This window comes from Silene latifolia, chromosome 9 (assembly GCF_048544455.1).
Source record: "Silene latifolia isolate original U9 population chromosome 9, ASM4854445v1, whole genome shotgun sequence".
NCBI classification, from domain to species: domain Eukaryota; kingdom Viridiplantae; phylum Streptophyta; class Magnoliopsida; order Caryophyllales; family Caryophyllaceae; genus Silene; species Silene latifolia.
In genome coordinates, this window is record NC_133534.1 from 47,606,220 (window position 1) to 47,628,860 (window position 22,641).

Genomic DNA, 22,641 nt, shown 5'->3' on the forward strand with positions numbered 1-22,641 from the left:
TCTCTTCACGGCCGAAAATAGTCCACCCCATGTACCGGTGCCAAATTCTAATGGCGGCATTGTGGACCGTGTTAGCCACTCTTTTGAAGCGGGGGTTATCGTCAATGCCGATGATAGCCTTCCATAAAGCCCAATGATCAATGTTTTGGGAGCTTTGTGAGGGGGGCTTGGGTCTAACCCAAAATGAGAGGTGAAAGTCGGTAGGGTCAAGGAGTAATCCTTATTCATTAACCGGAAATGCAAAAAGGCGACTTTTTGGTTTTGGCGATGCTTGTCAATTCTAAGTGAGCTCAAAAATTCCCAAGTGAGACGAGAATAGGTTTACTCATGGATATCATACATAAACTTCATACCAATACCCTCAAATAAATCATGGGTCACTCGGTCTAACCCTAGCTCCCGCATAGATTGTCTATAAATAAAACGAGTTGGGTAAGGGGGCGTTGTTTGAAAAGCAGGAATTTACCTTTCATTGTGATGGAGGATAACTTGAGATCCGGGAATGCCGAATCGGGACTCATATCGGATGCCGCGGCCGCCACCAACTCAGCTTGTTGCAAAGCCAAATCCCCCTTTCTAACTCTCTTTTTGGGTGCCATTGTGGTATTTGAGAGAGGGTTAATGGAGGGAATGAAGTTTGTGAGTAATTGTCGGTGTTTGATTGGTGTTTGAAGGTGTTGGATGGTGATTTGGGGAAGAAAGGTTTGAGTTTAGAGGGAGAATGGTAAGGGTGTCGTGTGATATTGTGAAAGAAATTGTGATGAATTTTGTGTTAAATGACCCGTCAGGGTACTCCCAACCGGCCCGAAGACCGGCTGCCGATGCCCCGGCTGGGAGTACAAGCCAATTTCGAAAAATGTTAAAAACTTACAGGGAACTCCCAGCCGGTCCATGGACCGGCTACCGGTACCCCGACTGGGAGTACACCCTCATCTTCAATTCCTTACAATTGTTGTCCCATCAGGTGGGCCGGCTGCCGGCCTGCCAGCTGGGAGTCCTCTCCTTCTATTTTTCATGAAGTTCTCCTCAAGTAGAGGCTCCCAGCCGGTGGACCGGCTGCCGGCCTACCGGCTGGTATCCCTCTTTTCTTCCTTTTTCGCCATTTTCCCATGTATACGCACTCCCAGCCGGTGGGCCGGCTGGGAGACACCTCTTCATTTCTCCAAAAATTTTCCAAAAATTTTCCAGGGACTTCCCAGCCGGTCTGGGGACCGGCTGCCGGTGCCCCGGCTAGAAATATAGTCAATTCCATTTTCCTCAATTTTCATCTAAAAATTACAGCTAACTCCCAGACGGTCCAGGGACCGGCTGCCGGTACCCCGGCTGGGAGTTCGCTCACTCGTATTTTCCTCAATTTGACCCTTGTTTCATTTCACTTCTTCAATTGGCCTCCAATTGCGTGTTTTCCTCTTTCAAAGCCGACTTATCAAGTCGGGAAAAGGCCAATCGAAGGTCATACACTTGTTCTTCATCAAAATCCCAATTCCTTCAAGACGACATCCCGTCATCAACCAAATTGTCAAGTACAATTGTCCCAAAATTCTCATTATCTATCTAAATGCATGCTATATACAAGCGGTGGTTCTTGAGGAACTCCACCAAACCGAGTCATTGTTCAAGATTTTCAAGTTGTCTCCTCCTCGGAAAGGGGTTCCCCAAGGTAGAGCACTTCAATCAGACTTTGTCATCTCCTTCATAGTAGCATTTGATTCGTTGCCCATTGACTTTGAAGGTCCCGCCTTCCTCACTCCAAAGCTCAAAGGCACCGTAAGGAAATACGTTCGTCGCCTTGAAGGGTCCCGACCACCTCGATCTAAGCTTGCCTGGGAACACCTTAACTTTGGAATTGAAAAGGAGAACAAGGTCTCCCACACTTATATCTTTCTTCATGATCTTGCCATCATGCCATTTCTTTTTTTGGTCTTTGTAGATTTTGGAGCACTCATAAGCCTCCAACCTCAATTCTTCAAGCTCATTCATTTGGAGAAATCGGACCTCTCCGGCGGCATCAAAGTCAAAATTCATTTCTTTTAGAGCCCACCAAGCCTTGTGTTCTAGCTCAATGAGCAAATGACATGCCTTGCCATACACAAGCTTGTAGGGCGTTGTACCAAGAGGTTTCTTGTATGCCGTTCTCAATGCCCAGAACACATCCGGTAGCTTTTGGGACCAATCTTTTCGGCTCTTGCTAGTCACCTTTTCCAAGATAGCTTTGATTTGGCGGTTAGAAACCTCCACTTGCCCACTAGTTTGAGGGTGGTAGGCAAGTGCGGTTTTATGTCGTACTCCATGTGACTCTAGTAATGCTTTGAAGGTGCTCTTGTGAAAATTGGATCCACCATCACTTATAACCACTTTCGGGGTCCCAAACCTTGGAAAAATTGTTCCCTTGAAAAGTTTCATGACGACCTTGCTATCATTGGTAGGAGAGGCTACCGCTTTAATTCATTTGGACATGTAGTCCACCGCCACCAATATGTATTCATTTCCAGAGGAGTTGGAAAATGGTCCCATAAAGTCTATGCCCCAACAATCAAAGAGCTCAATCTCTAATATGTTGGTGAGGGGCATCTCACTCCTCTTTCCAATATTCCCAACTCTTTGGCATGCATCACACGATTTCACCAAGTAGTAGATGTCCTTAAATATTGAGGGCCGATAAAATCCGCCTTGGAGAATCTTGGCAATTGTTCTCGAAGTGGCCAAGTGTCCTCCATAAGCGGAATTGTGAACTCGGTCAACAATCTTCAAGCCCTCCTCTCTAGAAATGCACCTCCGGAACATCCCATCCCCACACTTACGAAATAAGTGGGGATCATTCCAAAAATATCGTTTGGCATCATGCCTTAACTTCTTCCTTTCCCTTGGTTCCATCTCATCCGGTATGAAACCACTCACAAGGTAATTTGCAAGATCCGCAAACCAAGGAGTCTTGGAGCTAACTTCCATTAGGCTATCTTCTCTTAGCCATTCATTAATCGGCGCACTCTTGTCTTGAATTCCATGGTCTTCAACGGTCAATCTTGATAAGTGGTCGGCAACAACATTTTCCGAGCCGACCTTGTTCTTAATCTCCAAATCGAACGGAGCCTACCAAGTATTGTCGGAACTTTTCAATGGCATGTACGATTGCTAACATCTCCTTTTCGGTTGTTGAATAGTTGCATTGCGTTTGGTCAAGGGTCTCGCTTGTGTAATAGATGACGTGATGTCTCTTGTCAACCACTTGCCCTAGGACCGCACCCACCGCGAAGTCCGATGCGTCTCACATGATCTCGAAAGGGAGGTTCCAATCCGGGGCTCGAATTATTGGAGCCGTGACCAATGCCTCCTTCAACCTATGGAAAGCCTCAAGATAAGATTCATCAAATACAAAAGGGACATCTTTGAGGAGTAATGAAGTTAATGGCTTTGCTATTTTTGAAAAGTCCTTAATGAAACGCCTATAGAATCCGGAGTGGCCTAGGAAACTCCTCACTCCCTTCATATTGGAAGGGGGTGACAAGTTTTCTATCACGACAACCTTAGCACCATCAACCCCAATACCCCTTCGAGAGACAATGTGACAGAGTACAACCTCCTACTCTACCATGAAATGACATTTTTCCCAATTTAGGACAAGGTTGTGCTCCTCACATCTCTTCAACACATTTGTCAAATTGACAAGACCATGATCAAATGAGTCTCCATGGACGCTAAAATCGTCCATGAAAACCTCCACGCTTTTTTCTAGGAAGTCCGAAAATATTGCCATCGTGCACCTTTGAAAGGTGTCGGGCGCATTGCAAAGCCCGAATGGCATTCTACGATATGCATAGACTCTTATGGGACATGTGAAAGTTGTTTTCTCTTGGTCCTCTGGGTGAATTGGGATTTGGAAAAATCCGGAGTAACCATCTAGAAAGCAATAATATGCATGTCCCGCAAGTCTCTCAAGCATTTGGTCTATAAAGGGGATGGAGAAATGGTCTTTAAGGGTGGCGGCGTTAAGTTTCCTATAGTCAATACACATTTGCTACCCCATAAACGGCCTAGTTGGTAGGTGAGTCCCGTCTTCTTGCTCCACCATGGCCACTCCTCCCTTCTTAGGTACCACGTGGATGGGGCTCACCCATTTGCTATCCGTTATTTGATAGATAATTCCGACCTCTAGTAATTTTAAGACCTCATTTTTAACCACCTCCGCCATTTTAGGGTTTATCCTCCTAAGACCATAGACTTTGGGTTGACTCCCCTCCTCCAAGACAATCCTATGCATGCACAAACTCAGGCTTAGCCCCTTGATGTCATTGATGCTATACCCAAGTGAACCTTTGTGGGTTCTCAAAATTTGTAAAAGTTTCATTTCTTGTGATTCACTTAGGTTAGCATTTATGATCACGGGGTAGGCCTCTCCCTCAGCAAGGAAAGCATACTTGAGGGAGGGAGGCAAAGGTTTTAGTTGTACCTTTGGAGGGAGAAGGTCCTCCACCTTCTTCAATAGTTTATCATCCACATCATGATCCTCTTTCATTGCTTCGTCATGTAGAGAAATTTGGAAAACTTCTTCCATTTCTGCCTCTTCTCGGGTTACTTCTTGAACTACCTCATCTATGACCTCAATAGTACTCAACCTTTTTATCTTGGGTCCTTTCATCAAATGTGGGAGGTTAAATTCGACATTATTGCCCTCAACCCGGAAGGTTAGCCACCCATTCTTCACATCAATAAGTATTCCTCCGGTAGCCAAAAATGGCCTACCTAAGATGATGGGGGCATGACCATCCTCTGGGATGTCAAGGACAACAAAATCGGCTGGGATCAAAAGCTTTCCAACCTTGACGGGTATGTCTTCAAGCACCCCCAAAGGGTGCTTGACGGACCTATCCGCCAATTGGAGAGTCATGGTAGTTGGAGCAAGACTATGAAAGCCAATTTTCTTTGCAACTTTTAAAGGAATGACACTCACACTTGCTCCCAAATCACAAAGGGCTCTTGATATAGGAACACCACCAACTACACATGGGATTGAAAAGCTTCCCGGGTCACCAAGTTTAGTGGGCATCTTGTTTAGGATATAAGCACTACATGCCTCTTCCATTGCCACTATCTCTTGGTCACCCAAAACCCTTTTCTTAGTCAAGATATCTTTCAAAAAATTTGAATATGTTGGCATGTTCAATATCACTTCCGTAAAGGGTAAGATGACTTCCAGTTTCTCAAGCATGTCACAAAACTTGGCATACTTGAAGTTTTTCCTACTCTTTATGGCTCTTGAGGGGTAGGGAATATGAGAAACAAGTTGAGAGTTTTGAGATACCTTTGGGGGATTTGCATTCTTTGTTACCTTAGTAGAGGGTTGTAGGACAACTTCCTCGGTAGCATATTCACCTCTTTCTTCTTCATAAGGTAAATCCTCAACCAAACCATCGATATCCCTCTCCACTTTTGTTTTCTCACTTGAAGGTTCTCCACATGTTATCTTCCCTTTCTTGGCTTCACTCATCCGAGCCGATGATGTCATTGGTGGGATTTCCCTTCCACCATTAATTTCCACGCGCTTCCTCTTGGGATCCGAGTCAAGTTCCACCTTAAGGTGCTGTAGGGATCTTCAAGCTCTATCCCGCTTCTCAAAACTACCGCATGAGCTTGATGGCTAGTGGAGGCATCCTTGGAGCTTTGCCCTTGGGCTAACAAACCACCGGGCAGCCTTAGAGGGTTAGAAAGAGCATGAGAAGCCAACCGGGCCTCCAATTCCCTCATTTCTTTTTGGTAGGCAAATCGTTGATTGGCATTTTCTTGTTAAGTAGCCTTCATGAAATTAGCCATGTCTTGGCTATGTTGCATTTGCATGTTCTTTATCAACTTCATAAGTTCATTTTGAGAGGGGTCACTGTTAGGCCTGGAAATCCGCAGACGTCCCTGATCAGTATCTCATCTTGACCTGACTATCAGGCTGTCAGGGTATCAGGACACATGAAGACAGGCGCCAGGCCATGGAGAGGACAACGGTTAAAATATCAGGATGGTATCAGACCAGGAGCTCATATTATTAATGGAATATATGCACAGCATTGAATGAAAAGATCTCGCAGTAAATGCAGTAATTAAGGGAGAAATATTGACAATTATTATGGACAATTATGGAGAATAATCCGCATTAATTCTAGCATCAGGCAGCCGTTCAAGTGAAGCTTATATAAGGAATACTTTGAAGACATTTGCAACACATCATCTACACAAGAAGAAGCATACATCCACATACACAATACTTAGAGAAATATAAACATTGTCGTTATCATATAATTATTCTCCCAATTACATAGTGAAATCCTCTCCTGGCTTGGTGCCCGTGGTTTTTTCCCATTTAAGGGTTTTCCACGTACAAAATTCCTTGTCTCATTATTATTGTTGTTATTATACTTACAGCTTTATATTTTAACCCTGGCGACCTGACCAATAGACCATTTAGAGCTAGCTAACCGCACACGACTCTATCCTGACCTGATTTCGCCTTGCGCAAAATACACCCAAAACAATTGGCGCCCACCGTGGGGGTATCTAGCTCTTTAAATCCTTTTTTCTTATCTTACAAAAATTCAAAAATCCTACAAAAATGGCCCAGCCCACCGTTGAAGAACAATTAAACACAGCTCTCCAGCAAATCGCTGAGTTGGAAAGCTTGAAAGAAAAAGTAGCCCAAACTGAAGCAGAAATCCTGCAATTAAGAGAATCTAAGTCAGCCCTGAAACAAAAATTAGAAAAACCTTAAGGAGCAGGCTCTAGATTCCAACCAGGAACCCCATTTGCATCAATCATTAAAAATATCGATTTTTCCAGTTTTGGGAGCCCGAGTCGTTCTAAATCTATTGATGGTGATGGTGATGGTGAACCAAAGAATGACAAGGAAAAACCCAATGAATCTGCATCAGCCATCATGATGGCAGTGGTTCAGGAGATCAAGAAACTCAATGAAAAATTTGATAAGATACCTGGAGTACCTGCCAACATGGAAGAAGCTGCCCCTGACAGCTATGCTGATTCGCCTTTCATAGACGAAATAGAAAAAGTAGATCTACCAGTAGTTCCATCCATGAGGGTCTATGATGGAACCACGGATCCACAAAATCACGTGGCTCTTTATAAATAAAAAATACTGGTTGCATCTATCCCTAGTGAATTTAGACAAGTCTGCATGTGTAAGGGATTTGGAATGACCCTGACCGGCCCTGCACTGCAATGGTACATCAACCTGCCAACTGGGAGCATCCATTCTTTCGCCAACCTGATCACAGTTTCAACCAGCAGTTTGCGAGTAGCAGGGAGTTGGAGAAACGATCCAGTGACCTTTACCGAGTTACACAGAAGCCTGATGAAACTCTCAGGACATTCCTTTCAAGATTCAACAAGAAAAAAGTATCTATACCCAGGTGTGACGTTGGAACAGCAGTGGAGGCATTCAGGCAGGGGTTACTACCATATACTGACTTGTACAGCGAGCTCACTAAATATCCCTGCCACACCTTCGAGGACGTTCAGGCCAAGACTCTTTCCTTCATCGGGCTAGAGGAAGATAAAAGCTATAAAATTGGATCACCCAGTAGACCAAAGGATCATAAAAGGAATAGTAGGAAGAGCAACAAAGGAAACAACTATAGGCCTACTCCATATTCCAGGCCAAATCAATCAGAAGTTAAACTGGCTCATGAGTATCAAGGTAAGGTTAAAGTTTATCCACCTATTTCCGAACATAACTTCAGTGTTGATATTGCAGGATTAATCCAGAGACTTGACAACATGGGATCAACTGTCAGATGGCCCAGGAAGTCAGAAAATCCCAACCCCAGAAGGGACAATTCTAAATGGTGCGAATTCCACATGGATATTGGACACACCACGAATGATTGTTTCACCCTGAGGAAAGAAGTGGCTTACCTGCTAAAATCTGGATACTTGAAAGACTTGATCAAGACGAAAGGCAGGAACGCAAACCAGGATAAAGAGAATCAGGAGCATAAGCAGGATCGTAGTCTCCCTCCACCACCACCAATCTATGAAGTAAAATTCATATCTGGCGGATCATAAATTTGCGGCCTGACAACTTCAGCAGCAAAGAAGATAGCCAGGATGCCAAGGACCGTATCACCCTGCAAGCCGGATCATATCCCAACAATCACTTTCAATGATTGTGACTTGGTGGGCATCCCTGATGTTCATCATGATGGCCTGGTAATTTCTATACAGATTGGAACCGCCACAGTAAGAAGGATCCTGGTAGACGGAGGCAGCTCAGTGAACCTGATCATGCTAGACGTACTGAAAGCCATGAAGATCAACGAGGACAAAATCACCAAAAAATCCAGTGTCCTAGTAGTATTCATTGGAGAAACCAGAAGCACCCTAGGAGAAACCCACCTTCCAACCTACGTGGAAGGAGTCTCATCTTATGAGAAATTTGGAGTCCTTGATTGCCTGTCATCTTACAACGCGATCTTGGGTAGGCCTTGGATTCATATTGTCAAGGCCGTACCGTCAACCTATCACTAGTGTATCAAGATACCAACAGACTGGGGCATAGCCACAATCAAAGGGGATCACAAGACATCCCAAGAATGCTACACAACAGCCTTGAAGCCTTCCAAGGCCGGTAAGTCCCTTGCATAGCAATTACAGTACCCTGTCAGGAGCACTTATGTAGCACCTCCCAGAATGGAAACAGATCAGGTAATCCTAGACCCTGAGTACCCTGACAGGTATGTTTTAGTAGGATTTGACACCCCAGATAGCGTCAGGCCTGAACTGGTAAAGTTCCTTAAAAATAAATCATCTTGGTTTTCTTGGTCACATTTTGATATGACTGGAATTAGCGCTGATATAATTACGCATAAACTTAATGTTGACCCATCTTTTAAGCCTGTATAATAGAAAAGGCGGAAATTTGATGCTGAAAGAAAGACCATAATTAACGAGGAAGTAGAAAAACTCTTGGATATGGGAATGATCAGGGAAGTAATGTACCCTGAGTGGCTGGCTAACGTAGTTGTTGTGTAGAAAAAGAATGGAAAATGGAGAGTCTGTGTAGACTACACTGACCTGAACAAAGCCTGTTCCAAAGATCCATTCCCCTTGCCACATATTGACGTCATGGTAGACGCCACAGCAGGTCATGAGATGCTGACATTCATGGATGCTTCCAGTGGATTCAATCAAATAAAGATGCACCCTGCTGACCAGGAGAGTACTGCATTCATTACAAACCGAGGAATATACTATTACACTGCCATGTCTTTCGGCCTGAAGAATGCAGGGGCAACGTACCAACGCCTGGTCAACATGATGTTTAAAGACCAAATAGGTGACATCATGGAGGTGTACATAGACGACATGGTGGTGAAATCCAAAAATGCAGAAGATCATGTAAAACATCTCGAAATAGCATTCGAGATATTGGAAAAATACAATATGAAACTCAACCCCGCAAAATGCCACTTTGGAGTTTCTGCAGGTAAATTTCTTGGATATATGGTCACAAAGAGAGGCATAGAAGCCAGCCCTGAACAGATAAAAGCTATCCTGGAACTGCAGTCACCAAAATCTGTCAAGGATATCCAAAAATTAATAGGACGAGTAGCTGCCCTGAACCGTTTCATATCAAGATCCTCCGAGACGTGCAAAACATTTTATAACCTCCTCAGAAAGAATAAACAATTTTAGTGGACGGATGAACACGAGACAGCCTTTCAGGATCTAAAATCCTACTTATCATCTCCACCCTTACTGGCTAAGCCAGAGAAGGGAGAACCCTTGTCAGTATACTTGTCTGTCACTGACACATCGGTCAGCGCAATCCTAGTAAAAGAACATGATGGTCAGCAACATCCAGTCTACTATGTAAGTAAAAGTCTGCTAGATGCTGAGTTGAGGTATGGATTGCTTGAAAAATATGTTTTAGCTTTGATTATGTCATGTACTAAACTGCGACCTTATTTTGAAAGTCACCCCATTATAGTCAGGACCAATTTACCCATAAAGTCTGTCCTACGTAAGCCTGAACTATCAGGCAGGATGGCCAAGTGGTCGGTACAGATTAGCACATACGATATCTCCTTTGAACCCAGGGCAGCGATTAAATCGCAGGCCCTAGCAGACTTTGTGGCTGACTTTAGCCCTAACCTGGAACCGGACCTGATAAAAGAGGTCAACCAACTAGAAAATAAAACCCCAGACCAAGAATGGACCCTATTCATATATGGGGCATCCAACGCCAGGGGGACAAGATTAGGATTAGTGCTCAAATCACCACAAGGAGATATGATAACACAGGCTGTAAGCTGTGAGTTCAAAGCTACGAACAACGAAGCAGAATATAAAGGCCTGATAGCAGGCTTAAAGGTATGTCTAGACCTTGGTGTTCAAAACCTAAAGGTAAAAACTGATTCACTCCTAATGGCTAATTAAATAAAGGGAATTTATACGGCTAAGGATGCAAAAATGATTTCGTATTTAGAATATGCAAAAAACCCTACCGCTAAATTTGCTTTATTTGACATAGATCAAATATCAAGAGACCTGAACACCCAGGCTGATGCTTTGACCAGCCTAGGTTCAAATTTTACCCCTACAATCTTCGACAAAATACCAATTGTTCATTTATTAGAGCCAGCCATCACCAAACCTGAACAAGTCAATCCTGTCAATCATGATAATAACTCTTGGACTAAACCCTATTATGATTGGTTTCTCCGAGTTATACTGCCTCAGGGCAGACATGAGGCAAGGGCCTTTAAAATTAGAGCTTCAACTTATGCTATCATCAATAAAACTTTGTTCAAGAGATCGCAGGCTGGACCCTACCTGAGATGCTTGGAGCCTGACGAAGCCAAACTAGTACTTCAAGAAATACACGATGGACACTGTGGCAACCACAAAGAAGGAAAGAGCCTGGCAAGTAAAGTTCTCAGGACAGGCTACTACTGGCCTACATTGAGGGCTGACTGCCTGGAATACTCTTCAAAATGTGAAGCCTGCCAAATTCATGCACCAATCATACATCAGCCATCTGAACTCCTCCATTCAATTTCCGCACCCTGGTCGTTCGTAAAGTGGGGCATGGATATTGTGGGAAAACTGCCCGTAGCTCCAGGACAAAAAGTATTCATGTTGGCTATGACTGATTACTTCTCCAAATGGATTGAGGGTGACTCTTTCAGGCAAGTAACTGAAAAAGAAGTAATATCCTTCATCAGGACAAACATCATTTGCAGATATGGAGTCCAATCAGAAATAGTATGTGATAATGGAACTCAATTTGTGGGGAAAAGGACCCAAGCATTTTGCCAAGAATGGAATATCAACCTGGTAACGTCAACCCCTGGATATCCAAAAGCCAATGGCCAGGCTGAATCAAGCAATAAGGTAGTCATAAGCTGCCTAAAAAAGAAGCTAAAAAGAAGACGAGGCAGATGGGCTGAAGAACTTCCATTAGTACTATGGGCAGACAGGGCAACTCCAAAGACATCAACAGGCCAAACACCTTACTCTCTGGTGTACGACTGTCAAGCTGTCATTCCCGCAGAAGTACGAGTACCAACATCTAGATACAGCTTGAATAACGTTGAGGCAAATAGAGACCTAATGCAAGATAACCTAGTTCTAACAGAAGAGTTAAGAGACGTTGCCAAGATCAGGATGGCATCATACCAACAAGCAGTTGCCAGGACTTACAACAAAAACGTCAAAATCAGAGTCTTTAAAGAAGAACACCTCGTTTTACGAAAAGTTTTTCCAAATAAAAAAGAAAAATCAGCAGGCAAGCTGGCCCCCACATTGGAATGCCCTTACCTAATTGACTCAATTGTTGGACAAGGAGCGTACATGCTCCAAACACTAGAAGGAGAGATGATCCCCAGATCCTGGAATGTAACCCATTTAAAATTATTCCATATGTAAAGATCAGATCAGGCCATAATCAGGTATAAATTCAATCACTACTCAACCTGACATGCTACCTGAGAAACTACGTGTTTTACATGCTTTGTATGCAACTCATATCTATATATTCAACTAATCCATTTATTTTAATTCTTGAATCCTGAACAATTATACATGATAAGTGATTATATCATAAATATTCAGGATTGAGGGCTACTCTACTATATATTTCTGAAACAAAATTTTGTACTTGACTGTGCCTGACGAGTTGGTAACCACCACCAGATACAGTAAATGTCAGGACCAATCAGGCATGAAATAATTGCCTGACCTGACTAGATTTACTACCACGGATTACAACCGGCTAGACGCAGCAAGCCAGGTACAAGGGTGTTCTCTCCCAACCACTTAGTCTAAATGTCCTCCTGACAGGCCGAATACCAAGCCCTCCAGCTAGGCAGGGGACATAAGCCCTCCTTACAGGCTGGTTTTCCCACCCCTTCAACCATTATAGCAAAAAACTATACTTGGTTGAATTACTCATAAAATAACAAGATAAAACAAAAATGATGTGCAGGATGTCTAAACAGGCCCAACAGGATGAAACTCACAGACCCAAGCAAAGTCAAAAGCAAAATCAGCCAAAAAAGGCCACCATGCCTACATTAATAAAGCCCTTACCCCCTGGGGCAAAGGCACCAAAATATTCATAAAGGCCAGGGATAGTGTCCCTGGCCTGGATAAAGACAGAAAAAAGAAAAATTGTTCGTCCAGGGACATCCCCCCTGGATGGGCCAAATACCAACTAAAAAATTAAATTACTGCTTCTCCTTAGAAACAGTACCACTACTTCCACCCTTGGCCAGATCAACATCAACGTCCTGCTCCCCTGGAGAGTCCACCTCTTTTTCAGTTCCCATATTATGCAGGTCAGGATACTTTGAAGCAGCAAAAGCCATCTCAGCTTCAGGGTTCCATTTCGCCCTGGCCTCGACAGGCTCTGACATAGCAGCAGCCCTCCCCTTAATATATAAATAGAGGGAAGCATCATCTAACTTGAACTCCAGGTCATCCCTCTCCTGGGTGAGCTCCTCATTTCTGTCCAAAGCTTCCTGCAAAAGCCACTTGCTTGAATCTGCCTCAGCCTTAACAACATCTCTCTCAGCCTGCGCCCTCACCAAGTCAGCAGCTTTAGCAGCCAGGTCAGCTCGTGCAAAATCCAGCTCAGACTTCAGCCTATCATAATCTGATCTCATTAGATCAATCTTGGCTACCAAAGAAGTAGCCTGATAGGCTTTATGGAGACAGGTCGCAGCACCCTGACCAAAAACAGGAAGAAGAGTATGAATAATATACCCCAATAATAAAAACTACCCAAACAAAATACACATAAGAATTGTTCCAGCCTACCTCCCTTACAAAGAAAGGCACTGCCAAGAGGTCGATGAATGATCCATCAAGCAACCGCCCGAGTAGCGGTCTCAACAGGTCAAGGGTGAGCATGACATCCGATCGGAGCGCAAAGATATTCCCTGATTTTCACCCTGGCAGCCTCCATATTGTCCACTCTGGCCTTCACTTCCTTGACTGGGGCAGAAATGTCAACATCTTCAATTTTCCTTTTTTGGGCTGCTGAACTTGTTTCAGCAGGTACAGCGGTGACCTTGGGAGTATCAGGCTGTTAAGTCAAATCTATAACAGGTTCAGCATCTCCGCTTCCCTGGGAACCTTCCTCCTTGATCTTAGCCAGCCTGGCTGAAAGGTCGGCCATACCAAACCTGGTAAGGCGAGTAGATGACCTGGTGGCTACAACACGAAACACTATATTAGCAATATAAACTAAACATCACCAGGAAGCCAAAGCAAGAAGAAAAAAGAAATCAAGATAGACTTATTGCCTGAAGTAGTGGCACTAACAGCCCCAGAAGGTTTAGCCACCCTAGCGGCACCATCAGCCTTCAAACAGCGAGGGAGATGGCCAACCCCACAACATAGAGGCCAAGACCTCTCCAAAGGAGGAATAGAAAGGAAAGCAGAAATATTGGCAGTGGGATATTCAGTTTCAGTAACCCAATCATCGACTGCACGCATAAAAGGTATAACTCAGGCATGAATTTCATTTTATTTTTCACTAACAAGTAAAACATGCAGGACAGAAGAAAAGCTAAGAAACTCCCCAGCAACACATGCTTCATGATTTAAATACACCAGGTCAGGACCCACAGAATTGGTCCTGACAAACATGTACCCAGCAGCCCAGCCTTTATCATGGCCGCTATCCAGATTGCTCAAAAGAGGAGTAGTAGAAGCTCTGACCTTAAAACTTATACGGCCAGGACTATTGGTTTTGACAGCATAACAAGCCTTAAGATCGTCAAGGGAAAAAGAAATATTGTGCTTTTTACAGAGATACTCAACGGAACACACAACCTTCCACACCATAGGCATCAGCTGATAAGATGGAAAACCAATCTCCTTGATAACCTCAACCATAAGAGGAGAAAAAGGAAGCCTACAACCTGCCCTGAAAGCCCAGTCATGAATGCAGAACCAACCAGGACAAGCCCAGTCGACCCTGATAGGAGAATTCTCAGGGATCCAAACTTCAGCATCAGCTGGGATGATCCCCTTATCCTTCAACACCTTCTCAAACTCAGGCTTCAAACGATTTGCAAGAGACTGATCCTCATTCAAAGCCTTCGTAGGCTTGAATTGGAAGTCACCAAGAAATATTGAGATCATCTCCAACGGAGAATCACTCGGCTTGCTGATCGTGGAAGGTTGAACAGCAGAAGAAGAAGGCAAATTCTCAGAAGAAGTTCCCTCTGGATTCTAGGAAGGAGGGGTTGCAGGAGTCGCTGTCCTGGTAGACTTCTTTTTTGGGGCCATTGTTGAAAGAATTATGAAGATTAATTGAAGATTGAAGAATTGGGAATTAAGGAAACCAGAGAGAAAATATTATTAAGGGGGGAATAAGAAATATTACTTTGATGAAGTTTAACTCAATGAAGCAAGCGGGTATTTATAGTGGAGTAAATTAGAGTTTCAACCGCAAAAGAGATGGATAATCATTAAGGAAGTTGCAGTAAAGCCTACACGCATCATAAACTGCAGTAAAATAGCCGTTACAAGAACTGACTAGGCATAACTTAACCGTTGGGTAATCTTTCTGAGAATAAGGTTATCTCCTCATTTTTTCATCCTGACAGACTGAAAATAAGGAGATAAGGGGCATTTGTTAGGCCTGGACAACTTAGTAGAGGGTTGTAGGACAACTTCCTCGGTAGCATATTCACCTCTTTCTTCTTCATAAGGTAAATCCTCAACCAAACCATCGATATCCCTCTCCACTTGTGTTTTCTCACTTGAAGGTTCTCCACATGTTATCTTCCCTTTCTTAGCTTCACTCATCCGAGCCGATGATGTCATTGGTGGGCTTTCCCTTCCACCATTAATTTCCACGCGCTTCCTCTTGGGATCCGAGTCAACTTCCACCTCAAGGTGCTTGGAGGGATCTTCAAGCTCTATCCCGCTTCTCAAAACTACCACATGAGCTTAATGGCTAGTGGAGGCATCCTTGGAGCTTTGCCCTTGGGATAACAAACCACCGGGCGGTCTTAGAGGGTTAGAAAGAGCATGAGAAGCCAACCGAGCCTCCAATTCCCTCATTTCTTTTTGGTAGGCAAATCGTTGATTGGCATTTTCTTGTTGAGTAGCCTTCATGAAATTAGCCATGTCTTGGCTATGTTGCATTTGCATGTTCTTTATCAACTTCATAAGTTCATTTTGAGAGGGGTCACTGTTAGGCCTGGAAATCCGCAGACGTCCCTGATCAGTATCTCATCTTGACCTGACTATTAGGCTATCAGGGTATCAGGACACATGAAGACAGGCGCCAGGCCATGGAGAGGACAACGGTCAAAATATCAGGACGATATCAGACCAGAAGCTCATATTATAAACGGAATATATGCGCAGCATTGAATGAAAAGATCTCGCAGTAAATGCAGTAATTAAGGGAGAAATATTGACAATTATTATGGACAATTATGGAGAATAATCCGCATTAATTCTAGCATCAGGCAGTCGTTCAAGTGAAGCTTATATAAGGAATAATTTGAAGACAATTGCAACCCACAAGAAGAAGCATACATCCACATACACAATACTTAGAGAAATATAAACATTGTCGTTATCATATAATTATTATCCCAATTACATAGTGAAATCCTCTCCTGGCTTGGTGCCCGTGGTTTTTTCCCATTTAAGGGTTTTCCACGTACAAAATTCCTTGTCTCATTATTATTGTTGTTATTATACTTACAGCTTTATATTTTAACTCTGACGACCTGACCAACGGACCATTTAGAGCTAGTTAACCGCACACGACTCTATCCTGACCTGATTTCGCCTTGCGTAAAATACACCCAAAACAGTCACCTTGTGGTTCTTGATAAGGTTGGTTGGCTATGGGCAAAGGAAACCCATAGTCATTCCGAGTGTTGGTGTCTTGTCCCCCTTGGTAATTTCCTCTAGGGCCATTGTGGTTGAATTTAGGTCCTTGACTTTGATCTTGAAACCCTTGAGCATACCCTTGCCCAAATCCTTGATTAGCTTGATTCACTTGGTTCCCTTGATAGAACCCTTGGTTGTTTTGATTGCCTCTAAAATCTTGGTAACCTTGAGGTTGGTTGCCAAAGTTTTGATTGGTGTTTCTTGGGTTTTCATATCCACCTCTAGGTTGAGAGAACCCGGGTGGATTATTTGGGGCTTGGGGTTGAAGATGTTGTGGGTTTTGAACATTGGTACTCTTGTAGCTAAAGTTTGGGTGATTTCTCAAACCCGGATGATAGAAGTTGGTGTTTGGGTTATAGACATTAGGATTGTTGTAGGGTGGTCGCGGTGGTCTTATACTGTTGTTATAGCTTTGAAAAGCATTGACATCCTGGACATTTTCCTTATGCCCTCCATTGTAGTTGTTGCCACACATGTCAAAAGTATGACCACTCCCTCCACAAAGCTCGCAACTTGAAGCTTGAACCACTTCTTCCATAGGTGGACCATGTGAGGTGGTGGCTTGGTGAACTTGGTTTCTTTGTAGTTTTTCAAGTTGTTTTGTGAGGAGGTCGAGCTTAGCATTTGTCTCGGCAGTAGAACTAGAGGAGTTCTCCTTGGGATATTTGCCATTCCTCCTAAGAATATTTCCTCTAGAGCCATAGTTGGCCTCCGAGTCCACCATTTTCTTGATCAACGCCGTCCCCTCTTCATCATTCAAATGGTCGAATTCCCCTCCCGCGGAGGCATTCACCATTTCTTTGGTTCTAGGTAGCAAAGTTTGGAATAATGTTTGGGTGACGTACCACTCGGGAATCCCGTGGTGAGGGCAACTTGCAATGAGGTCTTGATACCTATCCCATGCCTCACCCAAAGATTCTCCCTCGTCTTGTTGAAAGGTATGAATTTCATTGCGTAGCATGGCGGTCTTCGATGAGGGATAATACTTTGCCATGAACGCCTTGGCTAAGGCATCCCATGTGGTGAAGGTGTCCAGAGGGTGAATGTTCAACCAACGGTCCGCTTTACCCGTTAAGGAGAACGGGAACAACATCATCCTCAAAGTATCTTCGGATACCCCGTTTTTCTTCATCATGGAAACCTTCCTCTTGAATTTTCGTAAGTGGCCATGAGCATCCTCTTCAATGTGTCCCCCAAACAAATCTTTTTCAATCAACCCCACTTGGGCGGGGTGCATCTCGAAGTTGTTGGGATTCAAGGTGCCAAATTAATTGGATTGCAAGAATCATTGTGGTTGGGGCGATTGTGATCTCGTAACGCCATTGGTGGTGGTGGGTTTGGTATTTGAGGGGGTGGTATTAAGGTGGACTTGGAAGTGGAAAATTATGAAAGGGATTTTCTATAGGGCTCTCAATTGTGATGGTTGGTTGGAGAAAGGTTGGTGTTTCAATAGTGTGATGGGTGGGTCAAGTTGTTTGGTCAAAAGTTGGTGGAGGAGAATTTCGAACTCTTGCTAGGGTCCTATTCCTTAAGGTCCGAAAGAGCCTCTCGGGGTCGGGATTGAAAAGCAAGGCGTGGTGATTTCTCCTAGGCATGCAACTTGGTGAACCGTTAGTTTCCTAGTGTTTTTACACATTAGGGAAAGACAGAAATTACGCACTCTACACGGGAACAAACAACTACTCAAGCAAACAAACAATTAAGCTAAAACTAAAGCTAAAACTCTTAATAAACTAAATATAACCTAACGCCATCCCCGTCAATGGCGTCATTTGATGAGTAAGATGAATTTAGTATATAAAGCCGTCAACTCTTTCTTTTTTGGGAAAGGTAAGGTTATATATTAATAAAGCCCAACTTATATTTGTGAGCTCGAGACAACACTTCTCTAGCTAAGTACAACTCAGACCAACACTACTTAGCCAATCCTCAGTACATCTATGCCTAACTATTACTAAACTTCCTCTTATTCTCATTTGTAATGTCTCCTTCTGTAACACCCCCATTTATTTAGGAGCCTTTAGCTAGACATTCCCAAATAAATAGGACTGTTACCATCTCGGTTTCCCGAGGTAGTAGATAACAAAGTCCAACTCACCAAAGTACTTTAAATAAAAACTTTAATGATTACATATGTTTTACAATTTTAATCAACTAAAACTTAATATAAAAATAAATACATCTCATTAAATGGAAATAAATAAAGTGATAAAACATTCTATGTGGTCTAGACTTCTAGGTAGGTTGTCCAAGTCCTCACGCATTCCCATAAGCTCCCAAGTCAGCTAATCTTTGGTACCTGTCAAATCTGCTCCCCATAAAACGGTTCACCGCAGGTGTTCACGAATACACAGTCAACCGCGAGGTTGAGTAGGAATAAAACTAAACAACAAGAACATACAATTATCAATCCAATTCAATTCACTTTCATTGCACAACCCCCTGACAACGTGCCCATCCTTTTTCTTTACTTAGCACAACTCCCTTAACAACGTGCTCACATTACTTTGGTACCCCTCCCTTAACAACGTACCGCAAAATGTAATAGTACCCCTCCCTCACAACGTACATATTACCAACACCCCAATGTACAAACTCCCTCAACAACGCATAACCGATCGTTTACGACTTTTATAATAACCACATACCAATCAACGATACAATCCAATTCACCTCATCAATATAACCGACACATACCAACATAAGACACCCTTCCAACCTTGACGATATTATCAACCAACATATACAATATGAATCTCCCTTCCAACAATTACGATTATATCAACCAACACAATTCACATACGATCAATTCACTTTAACGTAAGTAATCCACCATACCAAACATAGATAATTAAAAGTCAAGTTGAGTAGGATTATCCCTACCTGGCAAGCAAGCACTCCAATTACGCAATCCAATAATTAAAGCGAACAAATCCGATTATAAACTCTTCACAATTTCCGTCACCTATATAATAATAAGAATTACAACAATTATAATTACTAACTTATTTATCATTTATTTATCTATTTACTCCTTTTATTTAATTATTCAAATTAATTATTTATTATTAAAGGTTTATGATAATTAAAACCCGATTTAACTACGAACCCGACTCACCCGAGCTAATTATATAATTAAAACCCGTCACACTACAAACACATACCACCTTAACATGGTTTAGAAACCATGACCAACACCTCTCTTAAAACCCACCAAACCCGACACCACAAGCCACCACAGCCACCACCCAACCTCGACACCCCTAGCCTGCAACCCCACGCACCCAACTCACCCTTAACCGCCAGCTACACCACCACCAACAACCCACAAACCCACGCCCTATCTCACGACACCAACCGCAACACCCACCTGACACCCCATAAAACACGCCTCTAACCACCAGCTAACGCCACCTTCACCGCCACCTACAACCACCAATCAACTCACCCATCCACCCTCGACAAAAGCCACCAAAAACCACCCCAACCCAGACCTCCTACAACCACCAAAAACCCCCTCAAAAACCGTCTGCCCAAACACGGGTTAATCCCCTGTTTTCGCCACCACCGCCACAAACCGCCACCTGCCACCATTCCGACACCACCAACTTGGCCGACCACCTTCCCCCGTCACAACCCCTTTATACCCAGGTCAAGGCAAGGTCAATTAGGGGTTTAATTACCCATTCTAATCACCCACAACCAAACCCGTAAATCCCCCTGACCAGCCACCTTTAGCTGCCCTAAAAACCACCCTACCACGGTCAATGACGGTCAACAATGGTCAGGTTATAAACTTGGCAGTCCAATGTCGCTATAGGTTCAATTCCCGAGTCCTATGGTGCTCTATATAAGTCATACGGTTGTCTTAAAGATGCTCACATGAAACGAATATAAATTGATTTAAGACGGATAATTACCTCGAGTTGATTAATTGGTTTATGTTAATTCCTTCCTCTTCCGTCTCCTAAAGCTTGTTCTTTTTAATTTGTGAATTATTTCTCAGATTTGAGGTGGTATTTATAGTGTAAGATTTAGAGAATACGAGGTCAATTAGGAAACTATTATGACTTACCTTATTCTAATTAGTATAGAAATTGCTATTACAATTATATTATTATTATTATTATTATTATTATTATTATTATTATTATTATTATTATTATTACATATATGAGGTCAATTAGGAAACTATTATGACTTACCTTATTCTAATTAGTATAGAAATTGCTATTACAATTATATTATTATTATTATTATTATTATTATTATTATTATTATTATTATTATTATTATTATTATTATTATTATTATTATTATTATTATTATTATTATTATTATTATTACCACAAGTAGGATTCTCTTATTTTATCTTTACTAATTTATTATCGCCATAACTTATTATTAGTATCAATATAATTATTATCTTTATATATTTATTATTTCCATATTATATTATAAATTCCCGACTTGCTTTACTTAATTTATTATTCAACCAACGTTTTATTTGTAATTATGATTAGAAATGCTTTTAACTAATTATTAAATTTCATAAATTATTAATAACAAAATACGGGGTATTACACCTTCACTTGTTTTATAAGGACAACAGGGAGAGAGATTACAGACTCCACTCTACAACGATTTCTAACATTCCAAATCAAATACATCAATTGAGCAAGTGCAGCAGCCAGAACCTGTTTCATCAAAGCCGTCAACTCTTACTATCAACAATATTTATAAACCCAATTAAAAAGTAGTAGTAATCGGGGTCGAACCACGAGGATGGTGGGGGTTTCTATTTAGTTTAGTGCGAGTCAAGTCTAGTCGGGAAATAGAGGGAGATTGGTTCTAAACTAATGATAGACTAAAATAAGTACTTAGCCAGAGGTGTAAACAATCGATTTAAAGTCTAGAGTTTTCGGGTTCATCTAAGTGGGTGAAAATCAATATGGATGAATGAAGGAGTCAAGGGTAAGGCTTAGTCAAGGAAATTGGCACAAAGTCTTGGCCTTTCTAAAGATTGCACCTAACTATCATCAAGCATACAATCTCCCCTAATCATGCTATCAAAATCCCCCATAAACTTTCATAAACAAAGGATTTAAGCAAATAGTGAAGAAAGCCATGAACTTTCATTCAAGCAAATCATCAAACACCTTATATGCATGTATAGGGGGACTAAACAATTTACCCACAACCCACATATTCATCACCCAATCATTCCATTATAATCCCACTTAGAATCCCCCTAAACCCTAGGGGGTCACTACTCACACATAATCAAAGAGTAAATGCAAACAATTTGAGAAAGACAACTAAACATAATGGAAAGCATGGTATAGATTATAACAATGAAAGTAAGGAATTGAAATGTAAACTATTGATTTAAACAAAGTAAATAAGAAGAGAATTATACCAACAATAGGGAAAGATTGATACTTTGATTGAATTAAGGAAGAAATTCTTCAATATCTCCAAAATACAACCCAATAACCAAATGTAAACAATTAAAACTAAGTAGATCTATATTAATTTAGTATGTAATTAAGGAGTAATTAAGAAAAGATTAGTACTCGCTTAAATATTGCATAATATTAGAGAATTCTGAAATCTAGGGTATTGTGTCTAAAATGATTAAGGAATGAGGTATTTATAGGTTGCATACAATTAGGGTGAAAATTACAAAGAGGCTTCAAAATGCGGAATAGTACTCCAGCGGGTGTTTTCTTAGGTGCTTAGCCCTACTGGGAGTTTGGAAGAAATTTATTGAAATCAATCATCAGTGTCTTGATAGGGTGGCCATTTGGTGGTCCACCGGCTAGGAGTGCATCTTGACTTTTTCCTCTCCTCGTTTGACTTCTTTGATTGGCATGTGCTCCCAGCCGGGTGGCCGGCTGCCGGTGCTAGCACCGGCTGGGAGTTCTCTGTAACTTAATTAATTTCTTCCTTCCTCTTGTTCTCCTAGCCGGGTGCCCCGCTGCCGGTGCTAGCATCGGCTGGGAGTTCACTGTAACTTTCCACCAAAAACTACCAAAATGTTGAGTGTATAGGTAGTCCCAGCCGGCTGACCGGCTGCCGGCCTAACGGCTGGGAGTACCTTCTCAGCAATTCCTCCTCCTTCTTCATGCTTAGTCTATCCGAAGGCCTTGCTTGGTCCGATTCTTCCATTTCCGCTCCAAATTCTGCGAGACGGGCACGAAATCATAGACTAGG

The 22,641-nt window shown here is 42.4% G+C and overlaps 1 protein-coding gene across 1 annotated transcript; it reads right to left on the minus strand.

Annotated features, from left to right (window-relative positions):
* Positions 1-1,674: 1,674 nt before the first annotated feature.
* LOC141600999 (uncharacterized) lies at positions 1,675-2,025 on the minus strand. The gene has a single exon (XM_074421259.1). The coding sequence runs from the start codon at positions 2,023-2,025 to the stop codon at positions 1,675-1,677; it is 351 nt and encodes a 116-aa protein (XP_074277360.1).
* Positions 2,026-22,641: the final 20,616 nt, after the last annotated feature.

What these genes read in the sequence shown, in the direction of transcription:
- LOC141600999 (XM_074421259.1), bottom strand. Translation starts at nt 2,025, where the DNA reads ATGAATTTTGACTTTGATGCCGCCGGAGAGGTCCGATTTCTCCAAATG.